This window comes from Diadema antillarum, unplaced genomic scaffold (assembly GCF_040938485.1).
Source record: "Diadema antillarum isolate AM-2024a unplaced genomic scaffold, OU_Dant_1.0 seq00001131_RagTag, whole genome shotgun sequence".
Lineage (NCBI taxonomy): Eukaryota > Metazoa > Echinodermata > Echinoidea > Diadematoida > Diadematidae > Diadema > Diadema antillarum.
The window spans coordinates 325,077-348,053 of NW_027271944.1; the positions used below are offsets into that span (position 1 = coordinate 325,077).

The 22,977-nt window shown below is 38.1% G+C and overlaps 1 protein-coding gene across 1 annotated transcript in view; it reads right to left on the reverse strand.

The window, feature by feature from the left end:
• LOC139744048 (bifunctional heparan sulfate N-deacetylase/N-sulfotransferase 1-like) overlaps positions 1 to 22,977 on the reverse strand; it is a 48,535-nt gene that overhangs the window by 17,348 nt on the left and 8,210 nt on the right. Inside the window, exons 3-4 of the mRNA XM_071654507.1 lie at positions 6,134 to 6,319; positions 5,061 to 5,189 (exon numbers count right to left, since the gene is read on the reverse strand). Of these exons, the coding sequence (XP_071510608.1) occupies positions 5,061 to 5,189; positions 6,134 to 6,319 (315 nt within the window). The remainder of the gene's footprint in view (positions 1 to 5,060; positions 5,190 to 6,133; positions 6,320 to 22,977) is intronic.

Below are 22,977 nucleotides of genomic sequence, written 5' to 3' on the forward strand. Positions count from 1 at the left end.
CCTCCACAGTGTTTACCTAATGCTGTATATTTCGCAAGATTTTTATTTTGGGTGCTATTTGGGTACATTCATAAATTTAAACACATGTGAAAATATTTACTCTGACCCCAACATGAATGTGATTTGCCTGCATGCACTTCAGTACTGTACTCCACTACTGCAAATCTAACCACTCACAAAATTGTCCCGATTCATGAAAAATTAGACTTGCTAAATATATGGCATATACAGTAACATATTGTACGTTAGCCTCACTTCAGCAAATTTCCATGAACACTAAAAAAAAAAAGAATGAAGAAAGAGATCTGAATTAAACCTCCTTCTGGTTGCCAAAATAGACAGCAGGTGCTAGGGGTGGAAGAAGGTTCCTAAAAAGGGTGAAACATTGTGTAAACTGAGTATGACTGGCTGCAATTACCCTTTAAAAATGTCTTGGTTTGGCCTTGGGAATGCTTGATGCCTCTTCAAGAAGTTCTTTCATACTTATTCCATACTGAAACAAAGGGGCTTTTAGAGGAGGGCCCTTGCCCAGAAATATTCTAAAATTAAGCCATGAGAGAAGTGTAAACTTGACTCAAACCAGTCAGTAACGCAACAACCTTTAAGGCACGTGACGAACTTTAAAAATGGTTTTTCTCTAGCATATCGTATTTATGACATAACATCATCGTATGATGCACTGAATTTCAGAAGCATTCATTTGATGATTCTGCCATTTGTTGACATAATATCATGCCATCTCACTCAAAAACAAAACTATTTGTACCTGACTTTAATTATTACAAGCATAATTCTCATTACCATTCTCATTACCATATCACCATTATTGTCATAACTGCATTTCATTTCATTATCATCACCATTATCATTTTGAATCGAGTCCTATTTCACTAGCATTTTCAAGTTATAGTTTGAAATCTGTTGTAAGTGCAGTTACCATGGCAACAGATAGGCCACAGCTAATTATGAAGAATGAACTATTGTCATGGTAGCCACAACAATTTAAATCACACCATTTACATATCTCTTGACAAAATGTGGACTGAGAATGATGGCAAATTGTAAATCTACATACACAATGTTGTACTCAGGAAGAGAAAATTATTGATTTGCAGGCTGGGAGAAGACTATCTGTCGTTAGTCTGTATCAAATCACTGTCAGGTCAACTCTTGTGATTCATCCCGATGACAAAATTGCATTCTTATCTGCCATCACCATCAGTTAGTAGCAGAGAAGACGTTACACAGTCAGAACGGACTTCTCTGATCGAGACAGGGGTACACTGAGCACTGTTTGTCCACTAGACCCAAGCGGAAAACCACTTGTTGAGGGGGAGTAAGTCAGTCAATACATTTGTTAGGGGGCCACTTGATTTTCATTGTATTAGAAAGGAGAAGGGGATCGGGGAAAGTGGGGGGGGGGGGGGTTAAAATCATTGTGATGATGTTAACCTCTAGATATGTTAGCTACAGAATTCGGCTCAATTTTTTAAAACAAACATGCGTAATGTACAAATGTATTTCTCCTTCTGATTGACAGAACTGTTTGATTATTTTATCTAAATTTTGGTTAAACATAGGATTTGCTGACATAGCAGTCTGATATATTATCTTGAGACAATCAATAGCAATGAGCTACTATTTACAAGGGCATCACCAATCTGTAATTTCAAAATGTAGGACAAAAATAACCTGTGACAATTACCTTGTACAATATTCCCCTGCACTCTCAGAAAATGTTTGCAATTTTACATATAATCTCATAACAGCCTGAATGGAGCCACTCTTAATTTGCTCTGGGATGCCCATTAAATAGTGAAAATTACCAAGAAGGCCTACTCTTTACCATAACCTCTTTTTTGATAAAAAAACAGACAAACAAACAAAGAGCAGCGAATGAAAAACCACACACACTCTGGTATATGGGACTAGCAATCACCTCCTGAGTGTGAAAACTACTCATTCTATAATACGATTGTCAAACTCTATTGGCAAAAACATCCTGTGTACATCCACAGACCATGTAATAGTATATGCACAAATTATATTCACTGTCATCTGTGATATCGGTGTGAAATAAATAAAAAGCAAAATTATGCATGCATTATCTAGCAAGTTTCAAACTAGCAAAAAAACATACAATAATATCACGACCACAAAATCATCTGCACCAATGCATGCTGAAACACGTGGCCATTTCAAAGCTTGTGACTTTGTTCTCCTCTTATATACACTGTAGACCTCACAGCTCACTAGTAAGTTGGGTTTTCAATTTTCACTAGGGCATACCCTGGCAAAATCCCAACACTTGTAACTTACAAACAACTGTCAGCAACCCGCAGGCTATAATCATGGGGGGGGGGGGTAATTTTTGTTTTCCTTTTCATGGGAAGCAGTGCCAAATCATCTAGAGATGCTGGAATTAGAGAGAGGAAAAGAGAGAGAAAGAATGAAGGGGGTGGGGTGGGCAGAGAGAAGGGGGTGGGGCAGATCACCTCATGCACAGCAGCAGTGCCCATGGAAATATGAAACCAATTAAAAGGTGAGGGTCAGAATGTAGAAATGACAACTGGCATCTGGTCTGTCAATTTGTTACACCACATGTGTTTTCAAATGCACAGAGAGCCATCGTAAACATTTTGAAATTTTGAAGAATGAAACTTGATTTCTGTCATTCTGAATCAAAGCCTCAGTCAAGTTTTTGGTTGAATATATAGCTTATGTTTAAAATCTGCTTGGTATAGACTTCTGCAAATTTTAACGGTAGTGTCGTTCATATTGCAACCTCACATGCCTCCCAAAACTTCACCAGAAAGATTGCAAGCCGGAGTGCAAAGTTTCACTCTTCACACGAAGTCTGCTGCCGCGATTTGCAATGTCAACCTTCACCGCAGGAAAATCGCAAAGTTTGTCACGTGACTTCCGCACACTTCCTGTTCACTGCTTAAAACTCCGTGCGAATTGGAGAATAAGGACCACAATTGGGAGTGTCTTAAGGTGCAGGATTTTCATGATGCTGTTTACCATAGCATTAGGGACTACTACACTATGGGGAAAAAGGGACAGGTCTTGATAAGCGGGCATGTCATTGATAAGGGTTATTTTCAAAACAAAATTATCATAAAATTCCACAGAACAGTGTTCTCATTTATATCACATTACCAGCAAGAAGTATCATTTCATGTCACTTTCCTCACAATATGATATATGGGGAAGGTTTGCAATAAATTTCTGCGCTCCCCCCCCCCCCCCCCCACCCACCCCCACAGACAAGGAAGTAATGAATAAGAGTGAAGGGGAGGGCACTGATCAAGAAGTAGCTCTCCCTATATCTGGGCCAAGGACAGGCTCACATATTCTGGGGGAAATTGGGGACAAATTTGATGGAGAACGACACCACACAGTATTTCACAGTCTGCTTTAATCAAGAGCTCCTCCTTAACAAGAAGCAAATGAATTGGAACTGTCTTTATTGGATGGTTTTCACTTTGTGCATGTTGCCATGACAACCACTCTTCACTATCCTCTTTTTCTCCAAGTTATTCATGGCTTATATTCAGAGACTGTGACTGTCATCACTTGTGGCCAATAAATGGCTGGCCCTGACCCCTATCTTTATCTGCACTTCACAACTTTCAAGGAAAATCTTTAGTCGGCTGTGCCGCGATCGTATCTGAAAAAATGTAACATGCGGCTGACAAAAGATTGCGAAAGTCGTTCTGCTCTTAACAAAAGTCCTTCCTCTGAGGTGGGTCTTGACATTTTGAAGCAAAAGAAAAAGATGGGGGCGGGGTGGTTTACACTATTGATAACCTATGTTAACCATCGATATGATGGAGACTGTTTGGTGCAATGGCTAGGCAAATACAAACTCACAGTCTTACAGAAATTGCTTAAAATCAAGGCAGCTTAGCCTAAACAAAATAAACAAAATATCAAGTCTGCTGACTGAACCATGTAATAATGTCAAAATCTCGATGATGAAATGCTCATGCATACATATATTTTCTAAATTACATGGCCTCTATCCAGATATCTAAGAACACGTACCACCATGATAGTACAAACCCTCTTCTAAAAAGAAAAATCATAACTACTGCCTTTGCAAAATTGAGCTTGGTAAATCTGGTAATTTACAGACTTTTAATCAGCATTTTAAACAATGCTATCCATGGCATACTAAGTTGCAAATGACTCTCAAATAAACAAACTAACAAAATATCAATATGATACTTGAAAAACAAAAATGTATCAATGTCAATTTTAGCATGTTAGACTCTATTGTTGAGAACCACAAAGTAATAACATCCAAGTCAAAATTGAAACAATTTGTTCCAAAAATGAAGAGCACTGCCAATATGAGCCTTTATCCAAAAGCCCTAGAAATCCTAAGGAAACTCTGCTCTTTCCTTTCATCTAAACAATGACAGAATTATCAACTGATTTAGTGTAAAGATGCCTTAATCTTTTGCCTAAACCACATAATCTGTACAATGGGAGGTATGATTACATTGCTGGGAGCTAGCGGGAAGCGCAACGGCACGGACAGATTCCAAGTCCAGCAGCTGTCGGTGTAGCCTGCTCGGCAAAAAGCGTAGAATTTAGAGGGAATCTCTCCCCTCTATCCCCGTCTGACTCTTCTGGTGAAAAATTTGCTGTCTAATCACAAGAGCTCGTACTAGCACTGCTAGAAATCTGGCAGATCAAGGACTTTTCAATATATTTGTTAGAGGACAAACACAGGGAGCACTAAACAAATTATACTAAAACAGACAATGACAGCTATGGGGGGAAGAGTCACTATGAAATGATAAAAAAATCTCAACAAATCTTTCCACAAACCTGTATCCTGGACAGATGAAAAGACGCTATCACTTTGACTAAATCAAGTCAAAATCTCAGAGAAGTAAATGCCTCTTGTGGAAAGACATCAAGACGGTAGGATATAAACACTTCACTTGAATGCAGAAAATGATGCAAAATTACCCAAGTACATGTGAAGGCAAATTAAGAACAATATCAAAATTATCTAATTATAAATTGCTCTGAAATGGACTTACTGGATTGTGAAGTAGTGTGCTGAAGAGTTCGCCCCCTTGAATCATGGCATCCAGTGCAGGTTTTCCCCCACGGAATTCTTCGTAGAAGTTGGTGTGGGTGTAAAGGGCGCACGTCTGTCTTGGTATCACCTGAGGTCAGGGGTCAATGATGATAGCAAAAACAAAAAACAAAACAACAACAAAAGAAAAAGAAGCAAATAAACAAATGGAATCTGATACTTCAAACAATTTGTGCGACACATGACATCAAAAAATGCATCTTCATTATTACTTGAGGTCTACTTTGCATACTATCAAATGTGCATCTTCATTTCCTAATAAATGCTCCAACAGGAGAGTAGTGAATGCACTTTACAGGTTGGGGTAATGATACATTTTAAAGTGTTTTGAATACCAAAACAAGTAGAAACTGTAGAACATATTATTGTTATCATCATTGTTATTGTTATTATCAATATTATTATTCTGCTTAAAACCTCACTATCATTATCATCACTGATATTATCACTGCTATTACCACTGTTATCATCATCAGCATCTTTACAAGTACTTCTGCTACTAAGATGAATACGTTTGTGATATCTTCTTCTTCTCCTCATATGGCACAATATGCCTGGTTGATACCATTTTGCTGACTATCACTAGTCACCTGGGTCAAACCATGAGGGATAAGCATCATTTGCCCATATATAAGTAGTATATTCATAACCTCGCTTTAATCACATTTTTGAACTTATACTATGTCAGCAACATAAAATTAGTAACACTATTATCATAATGAAATCATTCTTTTCTTCTTTTTCTTCACCTTCCTGATCAGCCTAATGACTTATTATTGTCAGAGCCACAGTCAACTCTAATCTAACAATTTACCTTCTTTCTTAATCTTACTAAATATGCAGTGCAAATATTCTGATGAAACATCACCTTTGAAAGCTTAAAAACCATGCAGAGAAATTTCAGTCAGTTATAGAATGTTAATCATTAAGTGACAAAAAAAAAAACCCAACTTCCACTGAGTACAGGAATTATGTAACATCTAGACTCCACATTCATGAGGTTGTCATAGTTACCATAACATCCTTGTAGACAAATCCCTTCCTCTTGTAAGCCGGCTTTATGTGAGGATACTCCTCGGTGCTAGTGGCTTCAATTCCCCAGACCTCCTTCCAGGCATCGTAAAGTTCCTCATGAACGGGGTACACTCCGGAGTGATGGGGTGCAACCGAGTACCCCTTGGTGATGGGGATACCATGTTCCTAGAAGGAGCAAAAAATTTATGCCATGTTATGTTTGTTCTATTTTTGCTTGATCATCCTGATCTGTCCAACCCAAGAGTGGGAAAAATGAATCTTAAACGATGATGATGATGATGATGATGATGATGATGATGATGATGATGATGATGATGATGATGATGATGACAATTATGATGATGATCACGAGTTGCAACCACCGCATAGATTGGCATTACTTTGAATGCCACAGGAAATAGATTTCATCCTTCAGCACTTTCAGATCAACCGCATCCTAAACCTCCAATCAAATCATAATTTACTACTCATTAAGGCAATTATAAAGAAGCTGACTCACAATACTGTATGAAGTTAACTGTGCTTGGGAGGCATAAATAATCAGTATAGTAAGGGCTGATGAGACATCTGTAGAATACAGTAACACCACAAGCAATGTCTTTTCTGTGGCAAAAATACCCATCAAATCAAAACAACATCAATGCGCACTGTCTGTTGAAGTCGTTCATTAATTTGCCTTCGGAACTGTTGTGGCAGATTCATTATGAACTTTAGGAAGAAACATACAGTGCAATCCATTTGATTCTGTTGTATGTGAGGAAGGAGATATCAGGGTGCAACTCCAGTTTAATTCTCACATCTACTCTGAAATGCACACACTCTGTACAATGTACCAGTAAGGATTGGGCAGAAAGCCATGCCTAGGTATACACCATAGGACTAACTGTGGAAGCTCAAGAACAGGAGAGGAAATGAATGGGAACATTGTCGCTGTCACATCCAGATATCTCTGCAATGGTTTCATCACAGCTCTGTGGTAGGAGACCACAGAGCTATAAGGGGGCTGGACAACGGTCAGCCTCCTGATGACCGATCCATCAATGTCCAGTTATAAGTGAGTGTTGCAGGGCACTCACAATGCAAAACAGAGCTCTGCTTCCTCAGGATGGGCAAAGCCAGCCCTAGGGCAAGGAAATTGTGGCAGAAGTTGCCCACCTGGACAACCATTACTTTTCAATTAGACTACGTATCTTTCAAATTAAATTGTTTGTTGTCCATTAATGTTTTCTTTTATCTGACATCACCAATACAAAAAAACCCAAAAAACTTCCTTTAAGGCATCAAAAGGACAATGTAATTTTCAAGCCTGCTTTGCTGCAGGAGGTTAATAAGCTGTTATTTTCGTGAGGGTTTAATTTTCGCAAATTTCATTAATCACGGTTGGACCGCAAATTTAACAACATGCATAAATATCTCAAACTGACAGGCATCAGTGCACACATGACAGAATCGGTGTCAAAATCGTGAAAACAATATCTTGCGATAATGTCTGTGATCTCCTTATTCGCGAAAATATATGTACGTAAAAATAACAGCTTATGTAGTATTGCTCTGTAAAGGTATCATGCATGGATTACTTCAAAACAGCTGTAGAGCTCAGCATTACTTTTTTTTTTTTGGTTTGTTTTTTCCTGTTTTTATATTAGATTCTTAAACCAAAAACTTGGCAAAGGCCTGATCAGTAGTAGATCCATGACAGAGAGGAAACTAGCATGGTGCTCATTTCTTTGTGCGCAATACCACAGGGGTCAACCTAGACGAAACAAAAAAGGAAAAGAATAAAAACACTATACTACCCTGGTTTATATCTCCATGCCTCCAAATAAATGACTTATGGAGAAAAACAGGATATCTGCAAGATAAGTTGTCACTCCTGGTGAAAGAGTCTAGACAGCCAATTACTGTAAAACATGATATATTTGCAGCATGAATTTTTCGCGAATTGGAGCCGACGGCCTTTTTTGCGGCATGAAATTTTCGCGAACTGCCACTGGCATTCAGTGCATATAGTGTACAAAAGAACTTTCGCGTGCATTTTAATTTCGCGAATCTTCACGCTCGCGAAATTCGCGAAATTAAAATGCACGCGAACATTTCTAGTTTTACAGTACTCACTCCATGCAAATGCTTATGTTGTGTACTTACAGTATCCTACACATGTAACTATGGACAGCACATAGGCCCCTAATCTTTGAATGGCATAGTACATGTACACACACTGCATTCCCACAATTTCTTGCTCTCTACTCTGTCTTACAGATAACATTATTTTACAAAGGATAATCACACTTGCACTTTAATACTACAAGCTTATAAACATCACATAAGAAGTTTGATTTTGTGTGTGTGTGTGGGGGGGGGGGGGGGAGAGGAGTTATAGTAAATCAATGCAGCTGATGTTTAGGTGTGGAGCTACATTGTAGTCAAATGAGACATCTATTGTTGGTGGTTGATGATGTTCTGTACAGTCAAAAAATGCTTGCCTGTTTGTGCAAAAAACCTCATGCTGACCCTGACCCAATTTGCAAAGAATTATGGGTAGCCAGTCTAACATGAAAATATGTTTTGGAACTGTTCGCTGCAAAGTAAAAATAATGACTGATCAGTGAATGCATCGACTCATTCATGTATGATTCGCTGCCAAGCGATATCGTTCACACAAGAGATCCAGCAAGCTGACATGAATACTGACAAGGAGAACTCCCAAAGGAAGAACTGGAAAATACATTCAATAAATAGTTTGAATATTTTGATGAATCACAATCACAAAACCAGCTGTACCTAAAATTCATAATGATGAAGCATTAATGTCATTGGAGTGGGAGGTTCGGATGGTCTTTGCAGGATAAACAACAGCATTTGCTGCTGCAAAAGGCACAACAACATTTTGGCAAAGAGGATGGGGGAGACTATATATGCCCAGTAAGTGATTTTTCTCGCTATGTCCCGTATTGTCTACCTTCACTCCCTTACCCCTTTAAAGGTGCTGTTCAGCATTACTCAACATGGCAGCCACAGACCTGTCCACTGACACTTGCTTGATGTACGGTCACTGGAATAGGGCCTGCATCATAATTGTGTTCTCTTTGTGCATAGTTCTGCGTGTGTGGTTCATGTACAATGTAAGTCACAAAAAGAGCTATATTTATGACTCTTTCATATTCTTTTTCATGTCAATGCAAATTTCCACCACCAATGGAGGACAGCTGATGTTTTCATTCAATACCAGAGGAAGGAATCTGTGAATGAGATACACTGCAATGATAGTTTGTGTACAAGCAGCCATTTACAAGGTTCTCTGTACCACGAGTAGCAATGACAATTTTTTTCCCGCCCATTCCGAACTGTTTCTTGGAATACACTAGGGATTTATTGTGGCAGAGCCCGGCTGTGCAGGCACACTGTGCTGTGAATGTTAAATGGGTAATTTTAATTTTATCTTTCTTTCTTTTCTTTTTTTTTTGGTTTCCAAGATAAAGCAGAATGCTAACAATGCCACACTTCTGAAGCTGAAGCTGGTCTTTATCCTATTAGGTTCTAAAATGTAACATTTACACTGTATAAACGAACATGAAATATGCCAGTAGTAAAAACAATTGCAATACTATGTAATAATGCTACTAATTAGTAATTAACAGTAGTAGAATCATTATATTATTGTTATCTTTTATCATTACAATTACTATCATTATCATCAATATCATCAATATCATCACCATCATCACTATCACTACTACCATCATTCTTGTCATCATCTTCATTTATTTACAATCTTCACCATTTCTCATGATTTCAGCACACAAAATTTGTTCCACTATACAATGTACATCCTTTCTTGATCACCCTTCTACTGTATGTCAGACACACATCATTAAAAACAATGAAATATTTTACATGGGAAAATATACATGTGTAGACTGTTTTGCAAGGCTGAAGATATACATTACAAGTTACACACAAAGTTTCCATTGTGCAAAATCTGAGCTACATGGTTTTCCATGCTACTAGTTTCTCTGATACTGTGAAAATAAGGAACTTTGAAGAGGTACAGTGTAGTTGCAACAAAAAAAAAAAGAAAAGAAAAATTCCTAACAATTAGGAAAAAGTGAACATCTGTAAGGTTAGATTTACCATATTGACTTTTCTCCCACATATTCATTTATTATTAGATACATGTATCTTGATTGTGACTCCATGTGTACAATATCTGAGTGTTTCTTTTCCAAATTGAACATCATTTCAAACTCAAGTCAGCAAAGTTTTGTCAGACATTTTCATTTCTAGAGTGAGTTGCCACAATGTTAAACCATATCTTAAACTAGCATTATTGTAAAAATGTGTTCTGCCTTCTGTCCCCAGATTGAGAACAGTATTCAACATGCAAACCTGAAAGGAGATCCTCTTCCTATTCATAAATCTTGTACGCCCTAACAGAGAGGATACTAGAGAGAGACACTCGATCCAATTTAAGAGACAATCTAAATTTATGCAGGTCATCTATGCCATACATGGGGTACGCACTACAGTGTAATAATATCTGTGCATTCAAGCTGTAACCAGAGACCAAAAATATCAGCCGAAATGGCTCCATCTTGATTTAAACAAAAAGTGGGGTGGTTTTACTAACCTCGAGCAGGAAAAAAATATGACACTCTTTTATAATAGACTGACTCAACTTTTGGACAGTTCTATTGTAATTACTGGGCAACGATGGCAAAATCAAAATGAATCAAAATCAAAATGAATCAAATACAAGATTCACAATTTACATGACCAAGACATGCAATTTACAAAACACAAATGAAAAGAAATCATAGTTACACATGTCATCACTATCTTTAGGTTCCCTCAGACCCTCTTCCCCCTTCAATTCCATCATTTTAGTTTTTTTTTTCCTTCAACATAACACTTTGAAATACGCAATATGTTAAGACTCGAAGGTGCTACAAATGAGCTATGAACATCACTGCAGGGAAGCAAGAAAACACATGGATAATCATATTAATACATGCAAAACCAATGTGAAAGTATCCCAGCATTGGAAATGTGTAATGTGAATGGGTTGCAGAAAGTGTACTCACAAGCTCTGCACACTGAATGTCACACAAAGAGGTTTTTGTTTTTTTGTTTTTTTGTTTTTTTTAGGCCAACTTGGAAGACACAGATTATATGCAATAAACTCTTTAGGAAACTACGAAATGTATCCTTCCATAACCCCAGCAAATAAAAGTCTATACATCTATAGCAGAAAAGCAAGATTAGATGCCCACAAAGAGTGAATAGAAGAACCCATTTGTATGGGCTGATTGACCAGAACTCAAAGAGAGATTGGTCCAGGATTTGGCTACATACTGTAGACCTGCCCATACAGTGAATAGGTTCTTTTGGGTCCAGTACCAGTACCAGCTTTCACACAAGGCCAGAAGTCCAGCATTGATCTGGGAAGTTTTACATGGTTTCTCTTTCTCCTTGGAACTATTCATACACAAAGAGAGAAAAATGACGTGTAACCAAAATCTTTTGGATCAAAGGTCAAAACCTTACACTCTGTGACGTACTGTACATAAACATACTTCATTCACAATTTGTAAAAATGACAAGAATGGTACAGCAGTTATAAATGAGATTGTCATACATCAGCAATAGACGGTGTAGAGTAACTAATGAGGGACCAGATGTGAGACTATTACCAGTGGTATAGATACATTGTAGTAACCCTACAATCATGGAAACTGTATGAACAATTGTTGTACCTCCATGCTACAATGTGCTCACAACAACAGTCATGTTGCAAAGTACTTCAAAGAAATTTACTTCCCTGGATCAACAACTAAAATTGAAAACCATACAGCGAATGCCAGCGAACTGTCAGCTGGCAAAAGAGAAAATGCCTGTGTACATACAGGGATCAGCAGATACCGGTACAACTAATTAAGAGTTCACAAAGGTTACTGTATACGCCATTTATTTCACAAGGTTTTTATTTTCGCGAATATCGCAAGCCAGGTGATATTTCCAAATTTAAAGACACAATAATATGAACTCTGATCCCGACATGAATGTGACATGCACGCATACATTTCTCCGTTCAGTACTGTACTTCATGATTGCGAATTTAACCACTCGCTAATTGTTGGGAAGTCCCGATTTGCAAAAATTTAGACTCGCTATTACGTGTATATAGCATATATCAGTATTCACCACGCATCTAGTGTTTACTCTATGTAAAGAAATAGCCGAGCCAGTGGCAAGCTTGCATGAGAAATCTGACTGTTCCTACAGATAGTACAACTGTAGCCAAAACTTGGCTCTGAATCACACTTCCCACATTCAAGCCAGAAATTTGGCTGTGTGACCACAGCAATGCATATGGGGCAACCTCCTGCATTCACCGAACAGTGAACAGAAATTGTGCCAACATCTGGCACTGCATACAGTAAGTTATCCCCCTCCCCCCCCCCCTAACTTACTGACCTCCTGTACCCTAATCTCTCCATTTCCCAAACCCTTTTTGACAACTTCATGTCCAAGTCAACAACTTGTCATAGAGCGTCCAGTCAACACACAACCCACATCCATGTTCTCAGCTTCATAATGACCCCTATGGCGGTGCATAAACATACACTGTACATACATACATGTAATCTGTACACACACAGAGCAGTCATGGCAATACAAGTCACTTCAGGCTCTAATATTGACCATTTTAGCATAATAAAACCCAAGTTTGTAATGCTAGTGTGGTTTATACACAGCTTTAAATGCACACACCATCAAGATCCATTAACACTGGAAATCTGATCCTATACATCATTACTTGGTCAGTGGGCAGTGTACTGTAAAGGCCACAGACAGTACTGATAGCGACTTTAATTTTTCATAAATCGGGACTTTCAGAAAATTTCAGGAGAGGTGAAATTCACCAGACGGAGAAATGTGTGTGCATGTCACATTTATGTCAGGATCATAGTTGATATTCTCGTGTGTTGTTAAATTCGTGAAGAGCATGTGACTCACAAACTTTGCGAAAATAAAAACCCTGTGAAATATATGGCGTATGCAGTATGAGTCTACATGCTAAAGCAATGCTACTATTCACCAACACTTACATTTGTACACTGTATGTCTGACATTTACACCAGTTGACATTAGCTTTCTGGTTATTCGATGAACATGTGTATCAAATATATTTGATATTTATAATGTAATATCATGGAATACAAATGTTTAAAATACAATATTTTCAAGGTCCCACAGACAGGGAGAAAATTTAGATTAGAAGTGTACTGATATGATGTGATTTGAGCAAAGGATAACATCTCTTTGCCCTAATGAAAGATATATAATAGATTGAATTCCATTTCAAGGAGAACTCACTATTAACGAGACGGAATCATTTCCAACTGTGTGATAATGTATTGTAATGCTTATCTAGATTCATCAACACTTACGGAAGGAACTTCCATAACCATTTCTACAGTTGGCTGGCTGTCTGTCAATGAGATTAATTACTTATTTTTCATGTGATCGATCATGAGAACTGTTCCAATGAACCGTATATTAAATGACATTATTTTCAAGGACGTACACATTTACTGCATTTCTGTAAATATTAGCATGCAAACTTGGATGCATTTTCTCTTTTTTGAGTGTATACGTACATACCTATATTTATGTAAAGAAGAAACTTGAGAAATTTTGTAAACTGTGATTTCATTGACAATGTCACAGACATGTATAGCACGCAGTGCAGTTATGGCTCTCAAGGCACAACATCGTGCAATTCATCAACGCCGTGACTCTGTGGAGTGTGACACTGATACGGTGCTGATCCGTAACCCAATCTTGGGTGGGTAGGTGCAGGGCATACTCTGCCGAAGCACGTTCTCAACGGAACGGCGGTTTCTGATTTCTTGTCAGATGGTGTCAATTGCCCTTGACTCATGCCCCGAGACCTACACACAGGCACAAACTTACACCCCAACCATGGAGCTACAACGAAAGCGACAGAGCTTTTGAATCAGCCAAGAGTTCCTCCACACATTAGGGACAGGTTTAGCTAGGGTTATGGCAGGTTATAAGAAATTTGTATTCATTTTTCACCAATATTAAAATGTAGCAACTGATGTGAACAGGACCCCTCCTCTCCCCTCCCCTTCCCCAACCCCCTCTACCCCCCCCCCATTCTCTCCTGCCCCTCCCTCCTTCACCCCTCCCCTTCTCTCTATATATTTCTCTCCCTATCTCTGCCACTAGTTACAGCACACTTTAAGCTATTCATTTTTACAGTACTGAATACAATGAGTTCCTGAAACGATGACTTCTCTAAATGATAATTTCTCTACAAAAGTTTGCATACAATTCCAATCATGGGCATTACACCCCAGGCTATAAACGTGTGCAACCCCAAATTTGGCTTTATGGCGAAGGGCATCCAGGATTTATTACTCGAATCTCATTCATACAAAACAGGGTGGTCTGCAGCAAACAGCTAGACGACTTCCTCTGTCTAAAAGATTTAATTACGGAGTCCCTGAAAATATTAAATGCAATACCGCGGGAGCAATTCGCTGAAATTAACAACAAACTGTATTCGGCCATGAATCCAGAAATATGATTAGAAGCATACACTGTGACTGAAGCACAAATGCAACTGTCTCACATTTTTCACACAGAACACTTGGCTGTTGCATCATGTTGTAAATTCGTGAAATTTGTTTTGATGAGACTTATTACTCTATTGACTACATGCTGTGTTTGTTTTTTTCTGTACAGTGCTATAAGCCTGCAGGTATACATGTCTAGAAATTGAAACCATGGTAATAACAAAGGACAACAACACTCTTTTATTTCTTAGGACACATGTCACAGACAACAGTCATCATATGCACATCTGCCTAAGGTTTGGAACCACTAATGACATGTATGATGTTTTGACAGAACAACTGTTTTCGTACTTCAGGGGGGGGGGGGGGAGGCAAATACCATCAAATGGACTGGTGACAAGCCAAGTGAAATTCATCAAAAAATAGAAAAGGTTGCAACCTCTTGATCTGTTGTAAAATCATTTAACGTGATAATATAAAAAAGGAAGCACAAATCAACCATTTCATCAATGCGATGACTGCATTACATTTGTCAAAGCTCAAACTTAATTTTCTTCTCGTTTTTTTTTTAAGAAAAAAAGACAATGATGTAGATTCTTGATATATCCACTTCTTTTTCTCCTTTAGAAAGCATGTCAGACAATATGATATGACTGAATTATGCAAAGTTATGTCTGAGGGAACTTGCAGCAGAAGATAACAATCTCAAACTCGTTATGTTGGCAACTACTGCACATACTGTACTGTATTTTAGAATGATTAGATGCAAGTGATCCACTTTATCATATATCCAGCACATATTTCATATCCTTCTACTTGAGAAACAGTGTTCCTATCACACCACTTGACTCTACCCCCCCCCCCCCCCAAAAAAAAAAGTGAAAGTGTAGGCCTACAATAAAACCCTAACTTGAAATATTAAAAGACATCCTGCTCAAAAGCAATCAGAAACTAATTTATGCAAATCTCAACAATTCGCCACACAATATTCTGTCCCGTTGCGAGACCATTGCCGATGGTGCTGTCGTGCACAACATTTTCTTTCCTCCAAAATTTTTGGTGGCCTTTCCACAACCTGGATACAATTCTGTGGCAAAAAAAGAAAAGAAGAAGAAAAAAAGGCACTGCAGAAGTTGCCTGGACCACTCAAAGTTTAATGAACTCTTACATGTGTATAAGTCAGTCTTATGAGTCACACCCAAGACTGTCTGCAAGCTACTCAACGTGTACCTGGCGCTGATGCTCGGTCGTCTCTGAAGTGCCATGAACTCCCCTGTGTGTGTTTTCCACAAAAAAGAAAGTCTATGTTAAAAAGACGTCAGAGTTCCCAATTGACGGAAGTCCTTTGCAACACTCGGGTTAAGTCCACACCAAATCAGCTGAGAAAATCTGCTGAAATAACATGTTAAAGATGTTACAAAAACACGCCCACTCAGAACAGACTACTCTCCAACCCTCCTGTCACACAAACAATTTCTTCATCTCTGCTAAAATGACAAATCTTGACTGACATGATGGATAATGCCTCAAGATATTGGTATACAGTGTAAAAACTCAGAATGTACTTTGCATGATCACTAAAATGTTTGACATGTGAAAGACAAATACCTAAGGAGAAAAAAAAGTTACACTAAGTAAACACTCATTAACTTAACAAATTCAGTTTTAATTGCTCTCTCTCTCCTGCAAAAACATGAATTAACAGAACTTCATGTCACACTCTTTGTTTTTTTAACAGATGATACACATGCTTTACAAGAGTAAGTTCGCTCCTAACTTTTCATAGCATAATTAACAAAAACTTCAGGTACAAATAATTACACTACTATGACCAGGTCATGAAAAATCATGGCTGGCATTCGCTGATTGAATGCTGGATGTAGTCTTTGTCTTGATCAAAAGCTGCTACAGCAGTTGGTAAATTTAGTCACAAAATCTTCTGGACACAAACTGAGTGCACATCAGCTATTCTCTCACCACTCGTCTCTTTCTATGACTTTCTTTGTGCGTGTGTGTTTCTGTCTGTCTGTGTGTCTGTCTGTCTGTCTGTCTGTCTGTGTCTGTATAGTATTCATATGGGTCATCAAATACCAGTAGAAAAAACAAATTTTTACCTTTCCTGCAAGAGACGTGTACAGTGTATGATAATATAATATATGAAAAGCAGTATTTTTCCATGAAACCTGCCATATTTTTGCTGCAAAAGAAAAGTAATGATTGGCGGCCATGCTCTCCCATGAGTAGAATATTATGAGAATGTAGCCCATGGGAGAACATTTCTGTAGTAGAAACAAATAGCAAAAATACACAAAAAGATACAATGACATTTTTTTTACACTTTTTTAAATGAATAGCATAAATGTTGAATTCTCTACACTGCTAAAAGCTGATTGTCTGATACTTTGAGAGGGAAAGCTTTCCAATTACCTACAATATAACACCACCCATACAAGTAATCAAATTTGCTTTCTGTATCTGCTCTGCCATGTATATTCTACTAGGACCACCAATTTTTTTTTTTTTTTTTTTTTTGCTGTGCAGAATGATGAGCACACATCAAATTGTAGCCATACTTAGTACTGGCGGTCTAGTGAGTGAGACAAAAGCATACATGTAAGCCTGCTAAAAAGAGAGAGAAAGAGAGGGATGGGACAAAAGGACACAAAAGATCGTCTGACTGAAAGTACGTGCTTCCTGTTACTACAACATTACAGATCTGTATAACAGAATAACTCAGAGTATTGAAGAAGAGATTTTACTCATTTATCCTTTAATGCTACCAGGCCAGGAAATGCAGTGCATTGAGGGATGAAAGAGATCCTAGAGGTACACTTGTACAAGTATGAATAAGTCACTACAATCAATTAACTTCAAATGGAAAAAAATTCAGATGCTCTCCATGAGCTATACTGCACAGTGGCTAGGAAATCCCTCCATATCTTCCTAAAGTGGGATATAATTTCACCTAGCATGCTTCAGCAAAATCATTTTGCAAAGGCAAGATCTGGTAAATGCATTCATACAGATCTTGTGAATGTGCTACGAGTGTTATGAGAGAAAGCGTCAAAAACAATATCACAGATTAATATTTTGTTATTGGGTGGTTGGAGAACCAGTCACACTGATACTGTACGAGCTGAAATTTCGCGGTGGTTTTATTTTCGCGAATTTCACGAGTTGCCTTTGAACCACGAAAATAACAACACGCGCAAATGACAGCGCGCGAATAGCTAAGTTCAGTTCAGTTAGACCCTCGCAACCGCGAAATAAACAACACGCGAAAATGTCCTCCATGTAGCAATTCGCGAAAATATCTGTACGCGAAAATTTCAGCTCGTACAGTTGTGAAAAGTCCTCACAGTACGGTGGTAGATAAGAAACACTGAGGATGGGCCTACATACAGTACATGCACATCAATTGCATTTAATGTAGAGCCACCACCTTCAGTGCCAGGATCTGTACCTTGTCTTGAGAAAAATAAGACGTAATGAGATTACGGGGGAGGAGGATAACAAGCTCCTTCTGAATGCAGATGAGATAAAAGATCTTCTGGTATTGCTCCCTGTAAAGATCTAATTCTACTCATCAACACGCTGGGGAATTATTCTGTGCTGAGTATCACAGATTATGATGTCAAATCCCGCTGAAATCACAACGCAGTCCCTGGAAGTATCTGACACATAGTCTTGCTGCCCAGTCACACAAGCATAACTTTTACTGTGAATCCAGAATCTGCACACTAGCACGACTTGACCATATTGCATTGTAGTCCCTGGGTTAGGAGGCTATAGCAATGACCACATGACCTTTCAATTTAGTAGACACACAAAAAAGGAGGGTGTCAAATGCTAGTAGACATTAGTGATCACAATATAAGGGCCCTATGTATCACAAAAACAGACATAACTACAGTTGTATCTTGAGCAGACACATTTTGATTAATATCACAATTCCTATGAAACTAAAATAGCAAAGAGGTAAAATTGATGGTTATTTGTTAACGTTGCCTAGCCCTATTAAAGAGAGATGCCACATTGAATTTTTAAACATGCAGTTTTGGTAGTTTGTATTCAAATTCTCCTTTCCATCCTCTAACATCTGGGATGGAACTAGCTAGTAATGATTTTCACATACTTGACAGTATGTCCCCCATACACATGGAATGCCAATTTACTGTAATGGGATGGTGCAGGGTAACCACGTCAACAATATGGTGTCATCCATATTATAGGTTGGCCAGGCCGCCACTTTAACGACTCTGCATATACGCGTACAGTAAAAATGTATCCTTAAGATGCAGCATGCGTGGAATATCAACGTAGTCCATCAGGCCAATTTACCATCATCATATTCGCAGCCCATGTTTGGTCCTACCCTCAGATTCAATGTCATTTTATCATGAAGGAAGCTTCATGGCTATCCATTTAAAGTTAATTTTGCTGGGAAATTGCTATCGCAAGTTTTATGTAGTCTGAAATTGCCTAGACTTCTGTAATGAAAATGTCAAGTCAGGGAGAAAAAAAAAACAACTAGATACTGTACATTGTTAGATATGAAAACACAGAATACTGATGGTCTTTTAAAGGAGGAAAAAAGTGAACGTAGTCTTATGGATAATTCATATTTTGTTAGATTATTGTGTACATCAAAAATGACTTGCAGTGTACAATTTGTACATTAAAATGTATGAGTATATGCAAAACGGGACTCAAATTATCATATCTAAACTGCAGACGTAAAATGACATCTACATGTTATGTATGTCATTGAGAAGGTTTTTCTGAGATACAGTATCCTAAATGTCATTTTGACAGAAAATCATTAGGAAAAGTTTGACACTGCATAAAGAAATCAGTATGTGAAGCTGTCGATCAAAACTGCTTGCAGACCAATATTACTGATATTCGGATATCCTTCTCTAACATCACAGGTGACCTTCACTTTAAAAAAAAAAAAAAAATGGCATGAGTAGCACTTCTACCATATTACCTTTGAGATTTTATAGTCTTCAGTAACTTCACCTGTATGACTGTTCTCCCAAATCCCGAGGATTCATACCTACTTCATTAGCTGCCATGGTACAGAAAAAACAAATCTACAACTTTCTTATTAAAATACTTTTTACTGGTAAATACTCTTTACTAAAAAAAAAATACAAGCATGTGGTATTTAAAGAGAAACCGGGAAGGGGTTTGTTGTGTTATTCATCTGTGCTGCTGAGTTATAAAAGGAAGAAGTCGCATTTCAAACTAAACTTGGCAACATGTTCTGCACCGTCTATTTCAAGGAGAATGTTAAAGCTAAACGTAGTTCTCATACAATGTATGCCTACAGAAGTTGTTTATCTGTGCTCTATGCATTATAAGAAATGTGTGAAATAACAATGTGATAACACAAGTTCAGTTGGCTAACAACTAAAACGTAAAATATCAGCCAAAAAGGTTTGCCAACAGTACTGCAATTTGAGAACACATCCCCTCATGGTTGTTACATACATATAATGTTTATTATCGATTATTGACAAATCGGGCCATTGCAGTATCCATCAATCTTCCATGCAAGAGTGAATCGCTTGTACATGTAGCTTGTTGGGAAATGCGATTGCTAATGCACGATTTATCATCACATTCTACCTACACACTTCTGAGCAGGGAGGGCTTTTGAGGAATAAAAGCTGGGTACTCCAACCTAAATCATTTCACACTTTTTGATCTCACAATACTCTACAACAACTCATTATCCTGGCAAACTGCATCAGCCACACAAGTTCTTGGTACTGTAGAGCCTTTCAAAATATTGCAAGCAACTTCCAAATGGTGGCAGATGAAACTCTGAGCCTTACTGAGAACTATGTTTTGCTTATTTAACACCAAAATTCCACACACTGACTGGAGACACATGATATGAGCAAATTCAAAATCTGCGTGAAAAATCTCCATCAAATGAAAGGTCTGCCTGCAAGACTAGGAGAGCGACCCGGTCAGAGTAAGCCAGATGACATGGATGCAGACGCTAGGCAGGAGAAATGAGTCATGGATTAGTATCTCATATCGGTTATGATAGGAAATGAAATACTCTCACTGCCTGCCATGAGCTTAATCAGAGGGCAGACCACAGAATTCACAGTTTAGCCCAGAATTCGGCAGTGAATTCCTTTGAAATCATACACAACAATGAAAAGTGACTCCACAATGTACACATGTATGTGTGTAAAGCACATGTATGAGGGGAGATTATTTACAAAAACAATGTACTGTATGTATGTATGGGATGGTTCAGGGAGTCTACAGCTGTATTTAATACACAGAAGAAGCTATGATGTCACAACACGCAACAGCACTACAACGAATGTTCGCGTGTATTTTAATTTCGCAAATTTCGTGATAGCCAAGTTTCACAAAATTAAAATGCACTCAAAAGTCCTTGTCTACACTATATACGCATATGAATGCCAGGGATAATTTGCGAAAATTACATGCCACAAAAAGGCCGTCAGCTCCAATTCACAAAAAATTTCATGCCATGAAAATATCTTGCTTTACACTAACTGTACACTACATGTACACTGTACTTCTGGCTTGTGGCAGAGGCAATATGACAAGAATATTTAGCTCTGAGAGCCTACAAAATATTACCAGGGAAAACAAAAAAGGTGTAACTCATTCACTGAAAATGCTACACCATCTACGATAACAACCATTTCATATTTCAGCACTTTATATATCAGCTTTATTGTGTTGCTTATCCACAGACACATGTAAAATTTGAATTATTCTCTTCCAACCAAACACAAAAGAATCTTCACACTTCCCAACTCCAGTAAACTTTCCAGTTTAATGTTTTGTACTTCAATGCGAATGAATCAACTAAGTACTTATATTGTACCTACAGCTGTATGCTGCAGAAATATACTGATTCACTATCATAGTCATCATCACAACCCAACCATAAAATTATTGATAGGTTTTCATAGTTTGATGCCTAAAGTAATGAAATATTTCTGCTCACACAGTTTCACATCACATCTTCAAACTGGCCATCTTCGATATGCTGACATTGTTGACTCGGGCTGCGTTTGTCTGACTTGAGAGAGAGAATCACGTTTCCAAACGCGTTTGGAACGGTGTTTGCAAACGTGGTTTGAAACGTGATTCTTGGGGTGCTGCATTTATCTAACCATCATACAATCGCGATTCGAGTGGTGTCACTGCGCAGCTGCTTTGCGCCGTTTGACCCGTGAAGTATAGGTCAACTGCATACCACCAAACATGCCTCATCAGTCACACACAAATAATGGGTAGAGAGCACAACCGGAAACAGCTGGGATTTGACCTTGAGATATAAACGTGTTTCAAAACAGCATTGCGTTTATCTATTCACAGAACGGCAATCGTGGTCTCAAACGTGTTTCAAAAAGCCCTTCGAAAGGCGTTTCAAAACGAAGTTTCTAAACGCGTTTGAAAACACGATTGCGTTTATCTAACCCCTGAAAATGCCTCAAACGCGTTTAGGATCATGATTCTGCCTCAGAAATCTTTTAGATAGACGCAGCCTAAGAGTAGTTACACGCGAGAGAGAAATTGTTGTTGAAATTAAGCTTTGAATGGTGATTGCAATTCGTTGCTAAATTGATTGGACCATACGCATGGTACCTTGGAAACGACAATTTTATAACTGGAATGTGAATTCACAAAAGGAGAGGCAGCCTAATCCTTTGTGCCATGTCAATCAAACTTGCATGTTCAGTGTGCACTTTGAAATGTTTCTACCTTCACTGCACCGATATCGACGATGAGTGAGGGTGGTGGAAGCTACACATCAACCAGCAGTTAGTACATGTATGTGTGGCACAAAGTTTACTGACAGAAGTGCTTGGAAGGTCACATCAAAGCTCCTCCTCCAGAATCAAATTTTACTAGGTCAAGTTGTACATAAAATATTCTGTACTGTGATTTGAGTTTTTTGTTCTTTTTTACTAGTGTTAAACTCCACATTAGAATTTGAATTCATGATTATAATTAGATTTGGTGATTCTAGTTTAGTTTAAAGGGACTGTATAATGTACAGTACTGGTAGAGGTGAGGATTCAGCTTGTAACATTTTGCAAGATGTTTAGAAACCACTCTATGAAATGTTAAAGAGCATACAATTCTAGGGAAATCAAAAGTTTATTTGATGAAAATCAGTTATGAAATGACTGAGATATCTAAAAACAA